Source organism: Neopelma chrysocephalum, unplaced genomic scaffold (genome assembly GCF_003984885.1).
Source record: "Neopelma chrysocephalum unplaced genomic scaffold, ASM398488v2 Primary Assembly neopelma1_66, whole genome shotgun sequence".
NCBI lineage: Eukaryota > Metazoa > Chordata > Aves > Passeriformes > Pipridae > Neopelma > Neopelma chrysocephalum.
This window is the reverse complement of record NW_020897725.1, coordinates 12,364,814-12,378,105: the sequence shown is the minus strand read 5'-3', so window position 1 is coordinate 12,378,105 and position 13,292 is coordinate 12,364,814. Positions and strand designations below refer to the sequence as shown.

The 13,292-nt window shown below is 38.8% G+C and overlaps 1 protein-coding gene across 2 annotated transcripts in view; it reads left to right on the top strand.

The window, feature by feature from the left end:
- The window catches only part of FAM135B (family with sequence similarity 135 member B), a 195,756-nt gene that overhangs the window by 110,778 nt on the left and 71,686 nt on the right, over nucleotides 1–13,292 (top strand). For both annotated transcript variants that reach the window (XM_027684433.1, XM_027684432.1), the window contains exon 4: nucleotides 11,596–11,735. In XM_027684433.1, coding sequence (XP_027540234.1) covers nucleotides 11,596–11,735 — 140 coding nt within the window. The remainder of the gene's footprint in view (nucleotides 1–11,595; nucleotides 11,736–13,292) is intronic.

The following is a 13,292-nucleotide window of genomic DNA, read 5'->3' as shown; positions in this document are numbered from 1 at the left end:
ATGACAGGAAGGTTGGAATTAGATCATCTTTAAGGTTCCTTCCAACCCAAACCATTCTGTGATTCTATATGTTCCTTCCCAGCTTTACCACAGATTTTCAGAATTATCTTGGACAGTCAACCATAACTTTGTGCAAATTTAGTCTCTATAGTGTGGTGGTAATAAGATTTTTTTGACACCTTTATTTTACTTGGAGAGGTAAAGGCATTAAAAATTTTGAGCGTGAGGAGTTTCTTAAGAATTTTTTTGGTCAATAGGATTTAGTCCCTTTCAGTTTCAAAGTCTTATATGAAGTTTTGCTGCGGGTGGGATTAGATTCAAAACCCTTGGTTTTATTTTGCTTAGTACATTTAAGATCTTACTGCAGGACCATGATGTGTATGCAAAGTCTCTGCCAAATAAAAAGACAGACTGTTAAGAAAGTGACAACAGATCCTTTTCTTGAGTGACCCTTAGCTTAGACTGAAGGCGATGAATAGCCTTACACGACAACAGTCCAAAGAAAGAGAACAGCTAATGATACTCTTGGCACATTGCAGGCAGAGAGAACATTAATACAGTCTAATGAAAACCCAGACAGAAAGCCAAATGGCTTGTGCCTGACATGCCTTGACAAAGACAGATCAGTCTCTTGCTCATTTACGTGCATGTGTGATCCAGATGAAGCCAGAGGATTTCAATTGAGACAATGTGCATAACTAAAAAGTAAAAAAAAAAATTACTGATGCAGTGGCAGAGGTTGATGGAATCTAAATGGAGAAGCAAATAAATAAGAAAAAAAATTCTCTTGTATTTTTGTGTTGAGCTGTATAGACAGTTCAGCAATTAAATCACTAATCAGGCAAGAGTTGGCTGACCTAGGAAAGGAAAAATCTCGTGTCTCAGCTGGATGGAAAGTTTAAAAATATCTGCTCAAAGGAATATTTAAAGGATACAAAACATACAGAAAAAACATTCTGGGTTTCAATTAAGCTTATGGCTTATGGAAACAGTTCCTGTGGCAAATTAGCAATATAGTTTAATTATTTGGAAGCTTCTTCATAATGATATTGGTTTTATTTTTAACAAAAACTCTTTCTCAGCAAAAGGAACTGCAATTTGTTTGCGTGGGCATGTGTGTTAATATTTAGGATAATTTTTTATTCCTTTAGCCTCTTTAATAAGCAGATAAAATTGTCTTTGTACAGTTTTGCTTGAGTATCTAAGTGGCACCTATCTGCTTCAGGAGTCACAATGACATTTGTGTCGAAAACATGAGGACTTGACATAACTGTGGTCTGATTCTGCCAGTCCTCCATCACATTGACTTCCTTTCTGGAGGCTAGTTTGTATTTCTTTGCCTTGAGAAAACAGTGCTGTACATGTGAAATGCCTCCAGAACAAAGATTGTATAGTAATTTATGGAAAGAATTTGGGTCAGATGAAGAACATCTAATTTATTATGCATTTTCTTGCCGTGGGAACTCATAGAGTTCTTCCACCCTTTTATGGGCAGGTAAGGAGCTGCATGTGTTTCTACCCTTTCTCCCATTGTATGTGAATAACAAATCTAGTGTCAGAATCAGAGACTACCTGGGCAGTAGGATCAGGTCTCTCGTGAATGAGCAAGGAATCTGATCAGGTCCAGATGAATGCGGAGAAAGAACATAATGCTGAGGGATCACTTTGAAGATGTGAATGTGACAAACCCACCGTGGACATCACAATATACATTAAACCTGGAGCCTGTAGAATGAAAGACGCTCAGCTGCAGCAGCTACAGCTGAGATATCGGGTTTCTTGTATCTCTCTGGATATTAACCATAGAAAGGATGTGAAATATCTCCTTGCTTATTGTAAGCAAAGAGACAAAAATCTGTACGACTTTGAAGCCTTTTTTGTGTAGTTACTTTTGTGATCCAGAGTGAGAAGAGTGGGGTTCAGAAACTGGTATTTAAATACTTGGATAACTCGCCTGGCTTTTCAGAAACACTAGCCACCAGCAGTGGAGGCTTCTTTAAGTGGAAATCTGGAGTTCTTCACTCTAAATCTTCAGGCTTTTTATTTTAGAATGGGATCTTACAGACTACATCCTATTTCTGACAAATTCGATTTCTTGTTGGATTTTTTATTACACTGTCACAAAATGTTTTACATATTTAATTCACAGTATTTTACCCTCTGAGTAAAGTGTAACTGGCCATAATGCTGAAGATAAAAGTTTGGTAACGTACAACCTCCATCCATTAACTTCTTGAACACAGCAGGCATTGAAATAGTACATTAGAAGAACATTTAGTTCCTAATCTATACCACTGATAGAGGACTTGAAAGTGTTATAGACCCATCAGGGAAAACTTCAATTTCCAGTTTGATTTAAGGTCTGGGATTTTAACTGAGGACTTTTCTTTCTGATTCAGTAGCTGTTGTGTTGATGAGATGGTGCCAGATATGCTGTGAGACACTGAGGGAATAATTAGTGGGTCCTAACGTAACATCCATGCTTAAAGTGTCTTTAAAGTACAGATAGTCACATTTTTATAAATATTTCAGCTCTTACATATTTGGACCTCTAAACATTTGTGGTGCTCCAGCTCCAAAGTGTCATGTGAACAGGGGTGAGAAAAGTGGAAGAGAATCTTCCCATTGGTAACAGAGGAATAGACTAGTTGAAATGAAATCCTGGATGTGATTTCTTTCCTCTGTGTGCACCACTCATTTACACAAAGAACTGTTGGTGGTTATAATGGGAAATAGCTACCTGCCTGATGGGTGGAAGGAATTAATTTAAAACATATTATTTTATTTCTCCATTTATTTATTAATTTATTTGTTTATTTATTTATTTATTTATTTTAATCTTAATTTTTACTAGAATGGTTCTAAACTTCCTGGAAGGTCAGCACAACAGCCTAAAATTGCCAGTCTTGTGATGCTAAAAGAGCTATTTAGTGTTTGGGGTTTTTGAAAAGGCACTTCGACTCTTCATTTGCCATATTTAGGACTGGATTAATTTTTATTCTTCATTCTTTTCACATTACACAGCAATGCAGAATGACATTGACACTGGAGGCAGCTATAAAACATTTGCCTGAATAGTGCAAATTGTCATTTATATAAATAGACATTTATACAAATGCCCATTGGTCATAAAAGAGATATCTTGTCCTTTTTGAACTCATTGGAGATATATTGTTCTCTAAATAGGCTGGAATCTCTCTTCCAAAATTTCATTTTAGTGTTGGATCCTTCTTTGCTCCAGTTCCTCAGTGCTAAAAGCCGGGTTTATTTTGTGATGGGGTTGTTTCTTTCCTCTCTTTTGCTCAGTACAGCAGCACAGGGGCCGTGAAGGAAAAGTCAAAATATCAAGAGTGCTGCTACAGTACATGTCAGTGGGTATTTGTTAGACACAGACACTTCTTGTCCCAAAGTCACCCCTCCTAATGTGCTTGGTGGTCGCTGTACTTTGTCTCTTACTATTTCTCCAGTTTATTATGAATTTCTTCCATGTGTTAACAAAGACATGAGTTAACATGTAGCTATAACTTCTGTGTACCTAAGTCCAGAAAACCAAAGAAAGGCAACCCTCTTAGTACCTGATTTGGAGGAATTTTTATGAAGAAGAAATGAAATTTCCAGCTGAAGTTCACAACAGTTACCACTGTTTGATTAGTTTTGTTGGAGAACTATAATTAGCTCTTATTTAAGAAAGCATATGGCTCCAACAGATGGTAAAGAGAAAAAAAACAAGTTAGATAAACAGGACAGCACAAGGTTTTCTGATCTCCTTTGCTTATATTTTGCAGTGCAGTGCTTGCTTAGGTTCTAGCAAGATGGCATCCTGTTCATCTGAGGAATGCTTACATGCTTTAATTTCTCTAAAAAATACCAAAATTAGTATGGCCTGCAAGGGTTTAAGAATTTTGACAATAGCAGAAGAATTGAGATGTCAAGAAAACTTAGAAATTAGAAAATATGTGCCTATTTTGTAGGGACTGTGTGAAAGAAACAGCTCTCTGTGAGACTAGCGGGAATTTCAGATGCTGAAGACCAAGAATGTGTCAGGATGGATGAGGGAGGTAATCATCCACTAGATAGATTTGGATTATGTACCACTCAGGACGATGGGTGCTGCAGGGATCACTCAGATTACAAGTAGGTGGGCTACAGCTAGTCCAGTCTGAGATTTTGGATGCTTTGAAAAGAACTCATAACGACCTTCGAATATTTAAAAAAGAGGAAGAGTGACTTTTTACACGGTCAGATGGGGATAGAAAATAGGGAAAAGTTGTAATCTAAAAGAGGAGAGCTTTAGATTAGGTGTTAGGAAGAAATACTTTATTCAGAGGGTGATGAGGCACTGGCACAGGTAGCCAAGAGAAGGTGTCGATGCCCCATCCCTGGAAGTGTTCAAGGCCAGGTTGGATGGGGCTTGTCAGGGGGTTAGAACTAGAGGATTTTTAATGTCTCTTCCAACACAAACCATTCTGTGATTCTGTGATGACTTTACAATACTATCTTCACCCATTTATTACCACCCTCCCTGTTCACCTCTGTTCAATAGACTGTGTGGTTGCTTCCAGCTCTCTTCAGGGCAGGGACATCCAGCTCAGTTTAAACTGCCTCCTGCTGTGATTTACCAATAGTTGGCTTTCCGGTGAGACAGATTAAGAAAGATCACATGAACTGCTGATACAACATGTCTGTGTGGGTGGTAGCATAAGGCTTGTGGGTAGGAAAGTTTTAAAACGTTCCCAGCTCATTCCCAAGTGAGTGCCTTGCAGTGCCCTCCATCCGTCTGCGCACGAGTGACCTGGGAAAACAAACCCATCTGCCTTTAAAGGTGTCATATGTCTCTGAGATTTTCTTGTGTGGCAACGCAAGTATAAAGACTATGATATGCTTCTTGTGGCCATGAGTTAGGCTGAATACAGATGTTTAAGTGTGCACTGTTATTTATAAAGAAATATTTACAGTAAAGCTGTAGTACAGCTGCAGTATCTTGATTTCCCTACCTTATTGAAGAGCATCTCTTTCATTAAAGAAAAACTTAGCAGTATCCTGCTTTTCCATTTATCTGAATAGCAGCATAATAATACTGCTTTTCCCAGACAGCAAGAGAGATTCAAGAAGTTGCCAGCATTTGAGTAATTATCTAATTTCCAGTGCTGTAGAGATAATGGCATTAAAGAGGCTAGATCTGAAGTTAGATCTGTTTTCCATATGGATTTTTTCCTGACTGTGTAAGCACTATCTGTTCAGTTTAGTCCTCTCACACAGTGCTTAAGAAACTGTAGAGAGATAATTCTAGAGAAAGCGGATATAAACCTGAAGTCATCCTTCTAAAAGGCCTGGAGCTGTAATTTTATATTTAGAATAATAATAAAAAAATATATTACTTTCTTTATTCTTTGCCTCTGGCAGCACTGTAAGTACTGTAATGAGTTGTCACATTTCCTCCTTCCTTACACTGAAAAAGTAGTAAATGATCTTACTTCTATGGGCTGCGGAATAGGGTCAATCCTGTCTCTGCTCTTTCTTTGTCAAACCCAGAAGCTGAAGCATACTAAAAGTGAAGGCAACTGAGGGGTATAAGTATGTGGTTTTCCCCTGCAATTCTCAGCATTGTGTAGCCAAATACTACAAGTCTAAAAGAAAAGTTGTGTAGGAGAAAAATTTGCTGTGCGAGAGCTTTTAATGTGTTTCCTCTGGAGAACACAGTTTTTCACATTTCATTGAGGTCTCATGCTCCTTGTTGTGTAGAGAAATCTACCATTATTGAAAGTTATTCTTAGAAAGATAGTAAATTTTAAAATAAACCAAGGACCTAATTCCAAGGCTTTGTTCATGATTGCAGTACCTGTTGGTACTGGAAAAGTAATGCAAAGTGATGTAATGAAGAATTTCTAACTTTCCTTTTCTAACCCTCTTCCTTTCTAACTTTTTACTTTTCTTCAGAAACTCTCCAAAACATACTGCCTTTCACTCATGGCTTTGATGCACCCTGTCACAGGAACATCACCTCATGCAAGACGTCTGAGTTATAGTCTGTGCAATTACATGTTTTAAAGCCTTGAAAAAATAAATATGAGCAAACCTTCAGCATTTTTCAAAGGTTAATACTGTTGGGCTAATCTGGGTTTGCAGACCAGGATGCTCAGAAAGGTTGTTGGTTAACATTTATTCCAGTTTTCTTTGGCAGTTAGAAACAACATGAGGAAGCACAATCAAAAATTTAATTATGGAAAGAATCTATCTGGCAAGATGAGAGCATTCTAATCACTTACACACCAAAGAGAATACAGAGGGCATAAGAGCCAGCCAATCCTATTGCTTTGCAAACAGCAAGGGTTCATGTGACTTAGGTGGCTCTGGGTAAATCATTCATCATCAAGTCTCAGCTATACCAAGACTTTGCCATCTCAGAGTCTGTCCTTGGCAGAAATCAGAGGTTGAGATGTGTGTGTGCCATTGTCTGTTGATTCTGCCAAGGTGAGTTCATTGTTTGTTTGCTCTGTGGAAAAGTTATTGACATAGAAGAATCATGAAACTTCTCAAACCATTTTTATAGAGGTTAAAAAAAAAGTGGGTGAAGGAGGATTCAAATAAAGGACTGTTAAAGGAAATTTAGCCATGATGAAAGCAGAGAAAGGATGCTATAAAAGCTCAGAGTTGATAAATGAAGACATTGCATTATCTGGAGAGGACAATTGGGATAATTGACCACTAGAGTCTGGGAGTAGGTGTGCTAATCTGTTTGTTGTGTATATTAGCATCTTAGAAAGTTCAGGGGAACACTTCTGACCTGCAGAATATTATCAACATCTTCCACTGCTTTTCCCTAGGAATGTCTTCCTCTCCTCACATGAATGGAAGTGGTGTGAGGGTTCTGTTGGGGGAAGTAACACAAATGAGAACCTTTGAAAATCCAGAAAACTTGTGCCTGTCATAGCTGAGGGATGCTGCCTGTCTGGCCGGGCAACATTTCAGTTTATGTAGCAGTGGAGCCTTCAAGTAGAAGGGCAAATTGTTCCAGCATATCACACTCCTTCAAAACAGAAATAGCAGAATAGTCAATTAAAGTTGATTTCATTATCAACTTTATCAAATTATACCTACTGCCAACATTAAAGCTATAGTTAAGTGGGTTTGACCAAATGTCACATGTCTCTCTACAAGGCTAAGGTTCCTGGGGGTGTCCTTCCGGTTCTAGTGCTTTTCCTTAAAAATGTTAAAATAGATTTTCTCATCAATTGCTTTCTTTTTTCTAGTCTCCTATTGCAATTCTCACATGCTCTGAGGCATTGTACAAAACTTATCCTATCCTATCCTATCCTATCCTATTCCATTCTATTCTTTATTCTATTTTCTATTCTATTCTATTCTATTCTATTCTATTCTATTCTATTCTGTTCTGTTCTGTTCTGTTCTGTTCTGTTCTGTTTTGTTCTATTCTATTTTCATTCTTTAGGGACTTTTGCATACCTGCCACAGACATCCACCACCCCCATCCACCTCAGTGCCTTCCTCCTGGCAGTGGTCATCAGAAAAATATCCTCTTTATTTTCACTAAATTGGTTGGAAATAAGTAACAAATTTATTTACAGGTCACCTATCCATCAGTTCCTTTATTGTAAGATTATCTGAGGACAGGTTTTCAGGGGCCTCCAGGATCTAAATAACCTCTCTCTGAATCTTTAAAGGGATGAGTAATTTCTGTATGATGTGCTGCAATAATATTTAGAAACCTCCATCTATAGAAACTTCCAGATGGGAAGATTAGGTAGAATAGAGTGTATCTGAGGAAGCCTAGAAAATTGTATATGAAAAGAGCGGAAAAGCAGAATATGTTTGCTGACTTTACAGGCAGCCTATGTAGGAAAGTATCCACAACTGCAAAGAGCCTTTTCCCCCCTTCCTTTTTAAAACTGCTACTGCTTAATAGTCTATAAAGGAACTTCTAGGAGTGGTGGTGGGATGGCATAGAAAGAACAGTAGGAGAGAGATGCATAAACATGCTTTTCTCATTCTCTTAATTGAATGTGTGTGGAACACAACTCTCCTCTGCGAGCTTGCTATAGTTCTTACAGCTCTGAGAGTTCTTTCACTTTCTAGATAAATTGAAGACCTATTCAACACAAAGACAATAAGCAGTAAATGGAATAGACACTTAGGAAGGGGAGACAGGAAAGCAGGATTCCTTCTAGCTCAAGGAATACTGCACATGTCCCAGATAAATCTCCTAACAAGGAAATTTGCTGATCCAAAATTCATTACCACAAAATTAGACTTTCCTTTTTGGGTTCACCAAAGCTCAAGCTTTTGAAAATGTAGAACAAAGAGCTAAATGCAGGTCAGTAGAGTCTTAGCTCCAGCTCTCACCAGAGAGTGAGAGCTCCCAGCAGTTCCTACTCACTATGTCTGTGTTGCTTGGACTGTCTGTGCTTGCTGAGCAGTGCAGGCATTGCTCAGAGCTGTTTGCATAGCCCAGGTTATGCTAGAAAGGGATGTGGTTCCAAGCTTCTCTCTCACACCATCCTGTGCTTTGTGCTAAAGGACAGAGGTGTTTGTGTGAGCACTGGGATACATCTGTTATGTCTCCTGAACCCAGGGGGATGTCTGCTGTGTCTTCTGCCAGCAGCCCTCTCTGAACAGTGACAGCTGTGACAAATGCCACATTTATTGCCACTGTTAGCAGACAAGTCTGGGTTTTAGAGACACATGAGTTTCAGAAGGTATCCCAGGAACTAGGGAAAGTTTGGAAAAGTTACCGGGATGATGATGTTTTCATGGATTAGAGTAAAAAAGAGTATGTTTGGTGCAGGTACCTCTTTTATTTAGTACAAGAAGCACAGGTAGAGCAATACAGCCTGGTCCCTGCCTGTTCCTTAAAACACAGAACACACCAGTTGTACTGCAGCCCGAAGGGCTGTGAGGATGTTGTTGTTCCCCTTTGGCTTGAGAGGCAGGATGCCTGCATTGCTGTCAGCATTACTAAGTCATGTTCCTACTGCCAAGATCTCCTCTGAGGAAATCCCTACTACAGCTTTATGCCATAATCTAGGAAAGGAAGAAGCTGGTTGTGGCCATTTAATCAGGCAGGGGTAGATTGCATTTAGGGGATGATCAGTCACTCATTGCCGTAGATTTGCAGATCTCTGCAAAGGTAGGTCTCTGCTTAAAACTGAGAGATTTTTGGGCCCTGTAATATCATATTCACTCTGATTTGAGACAATCCCAAACATTGTAGCATGTCTTTGACTGTGACCTTTCCAACAAGAGAAATGACTCCTTATGCCACCTTGCAAATGCAGCTCCTAAAGTAATTACACATGAGGAGTGGTCTGTACAGGAGTGTGTTTGAAAAGAAAATGAGATTAAACTTTCCATTCTAGAATAGTACCAGTATATCAATATCCAAATCAAATAACATAAAGTTTCCTTTGTCTGCCAGCTAGGAACAAGAATACCTTTAATATGATTTTTGCAGTGTCTCTAATATCATGAGGTTTAATTAAAATAAATATGGCTATATGCTTTTGAAGAGTTAATCAAGCTGAAACATTTTAGTCTAACTGGTGTAGCACACGAAAAAAATATGTATTTTTCTAGGCTGCCTGGTTTTATGCATAACTATTGTGCAGGATGGATGATGGGAAGACAATAATTGGATGAAACACTTGGGCTGTTCCTGGGTGTGCTTAGTGAAAGTCAGTAATAGAAAAATGGTATGAGTGTAGTCTGGATGACAGCACTATGGTTCTGCTAATTAATTAACTCAAGTTTATTTGTCTTATTGGTCTTATTGGCCTTTAATCAACTCTGCCCCATATGGTTGATTTTTTTTTTTTTTTTAATAGATATTTCTTTGTCCAGGTTATTCCAGTTCCAGTAGACTGGCACCACAGAACTAATCATTTTAATGACAAAACTCCATTCACTTGTCTACCAGGACCTTTAGTACATTTGTTGTTGTTTGTTTGTTTGTTTGTTTGTTTTGCTTTAAAGTCCATTCTGTTCTTTTATTTTTATTCCCCCTAACCAACCTTTACCTCAGGAAATCTTTTCTTCTCCCTCAGTCTTGACTCACTGACCTCTGATTGCAAATTACATACAATTGTTGCATTGAAAAGCAAAACTTCAGTAGCTTTAGCTAAGCAGCTTTGGCAGAGCAGAATAGACCTGTCCTGATTTGAAACTCCTGAGAAACTCTTGACAAACCTAAGATTTTCTGACCTGGACTTTTATCTTACCACTGCTCGTAGTCTCAAAACAATTCTACAGAACTCCAAATTCTTAGAAGTACCTTCTGAAAAACTATACTTTCTAAAAAGCATGTGCCTTCTGGCTGTCTTTACGTCTCTCTTTCTGAATGACTGGTTCTGGTACACCTGTTTTAAGCACACCTCTTTGGGAGAGTTCCAAAATACCATTTGCTGAATTTCAAAAGCTCAGATTCCTACAGGACTGAATGCTGGAAAAGGATAAAACCAGCCCTGAGTAATTTTTGCTGCAAGTTGTTGCTCTGGGACTATGAAAGTAGAATTAGCAGGGGGTTCTGATTAACAGCCAAGACACAACTTGAAAGTACCTAAGTCTGTTGCCCAGTTGTTCATTAAAAACTCACACAGTCATTACAGGCTCCTCTGGAAGGTATTCGCTGTAGAACATGCTGTTGCCTCCAATGTGGGTTTGTACAGTTAAGCAAGTCACACTGTTTTCCTCTCAGTGAAAGAGGGATTACTCAACAAACAGTGGACTTGGAGCAAAAATTTGCTGCACTATAAAGCAGGCACGTTTTTGTTTTTTTTTAATGATGTCCTAAATTCCATAAGCTTGATTGTAACCAAAACAAAATACATACACTGGAGGCACCTAAAGCTTAGGGAGGATAAATCCCACCTGAGTTTATGTGATGTTCATTGGTGATGATGTGATACATCACATAGGTGAAGCTGTTGGCTGAATTTGATATGGAGAAGCTTAGGGTTTTGGTTCTTGAGTTCCTTGAATTTATCCCAGTTTTATGGACCAAATTGACATTTCTCATGTGTCAAGGGCTTGAAGGATTACACAGGCTTCTTAGAAAAATGGTTACTTTTTTATGTTTCTGTATTTTAACTTAAGATCCCTCTGCACTTCTAGTCTCTACATTTGAGATCTGCTCCCAGGTAGTAACTTCTGGGAGCACCAGAGATGACACAAAAACTCACTCTTAAGAACACTCCCTGTTCTGAAAGATGCCCATTGCAGATAAAAGATGAAATTTCCCGGGTGAACACCCACAGTCCTCATGGTGCTGGGTAGCAGACCTCTCTAGGATACATTTAAAGCTTTAGCTTTTTTTAGAAATAATGTTAATAGGGTAAGTGCTGTCACAGGATCAGCTATTCCCATTTTGAAATTCAGACTGCCTACAGTTTAACATTAGTTTTCTTTAAATATCATGTTTGGGAACCTGAAACTCACAATAAGAGTCTGCTCCACTATCATTAATTATTGAGAATGCTATGTTTAATTACGAGTACTACCTAGATAATCCTCAAGTGAAATCACAGGAGAAAAAGTAATCTCCCTGCAGAAATCACACCAGGAATCTGTCTGTGTTTTGTGCAGGTGATTCCAGCCTTTGTTCAGCCTGCGTTCATGAAAACAACGTTTACAGCAGAATATTTCAGATTTTGTACAGAAATGAAGAGATCATTCTTAATGAATCAATGAACTTCAGAGTGCACCTGCTTCTGGATGGCGAAAGGGTGAGTTGTTTTGGGATGCACATGAAAACCAGGAGGGCTGGGATTCCTCTTACCTAACTTTAGGTAACTCCATTTGCACAGGTAATTCCATTTAAGAAGTTGTCATGAGGTCCATGTGCTGTCAGATGTCTCAGCAGTGTAGCTGCTGGAGGTAAAGGCACAATTCATCTGCCCAATATACCATCAGCTGCCCTAGGAGGAGATTGGCTGTCCTGCACCCATCAATACCTGTGTTGATGAAGATGTCTGTTGTGATTTGTTTTTTTGGAAGTGCTGACACTATAAACCCCCTGCATTGTGCCTGTTATAAAGAGTAGACTACACTTTATCTTTTCAGTGCAGTAGGATGTTGACATACTCTGGTAAATTAGTATATCAGAAACTCAAGTGTCTCAACCATAATTTGTTGATTTTTGCACTAGATCGCTCACTTTACATAGCTGTGTAGATCAATCCCACCTGAGAAAACTGGGAAGTTGCTGCATCTTGCCAGGACCAGCTTCTTCTTCCATTATCACTATCTTCTCCTCCTCTCTCTTGTCACTGGTTTTTGCTACAGCTGCCCAGTCCCTTTCCACTGCTCAGAGGTCTCCTGACCTTTCTCCTTAGTGCTCCTGATTGCAGGAGTGTGTGGAAGTGCTGTCAAGCTTACCCTTCCTTATAATCCATGTACAACCTCTTTGCTTTCTGTTGTACCTCAGCTAGAATAGGTCCATACTGAGATCCTTCTCCCCATTTTCCATTTACTCCTTCAGCCAACAGGGATGTACAGCATCTGAGCCACCCAAATTGTAGAGCACCTATGACTTACTCTTACTGATATGAAAATGTCTTCCAGTGGCTCCTTGCCAGGAGCTACAAGAGAGGAGCAATCTTTGTTAATGGAGAATACTGTTTAACTGGGGTCTTAAATAGCAAGGGGAGAAAGTGTCGTAGTAGAATGGCACTCAGGTCTGTCCTAAAGTGTCATAGCTGTGCTTTGCCAGCCCAAGGACTGGCAGAAAATGCATGACATTTATAAGTGCCCTAAGTGATGATGATGAGAGACACGTCAGTATCTTTGCAAAGTCAGCATATCATCAAAAATAGGTGCTATAATTCACAGCCAGTGTGAATTATGTGCTGTGTATTGAACTTGGGGCCAGAGACACTCACCTGTCTTTCCTTGTATAACTTTCTATTTGGTCATGAAGAGATTTAATATTTCTCTTTTGTCCTATTTCAACCCATATATATGTGTTATATACAGATCAAAATTAAAACAGCTTGAGAACCTAATTTAAGCTCAATGTGCTTCTTTTTCTCTCCCACTTTCTTTTTTGCAGTTTTGGTTTGGTTTGATTCTTTTTTTTTTTTTAAGATAGTTTCTTCAATTTATTCCTCCCTAGAATTGTTGGTTTGTGCTTGTATGAAAAATTACTAAATGCAAGTTTATCAATATTTGTTAGGAAAATGTCCCAACATGCTTATTCAAACATTAATTTTATCCTTCCTGTGTGGAACATCTCTGATTAAACATCCCTCCCTTCAAATTATAGCAGTTTCCATTGTGTTGAG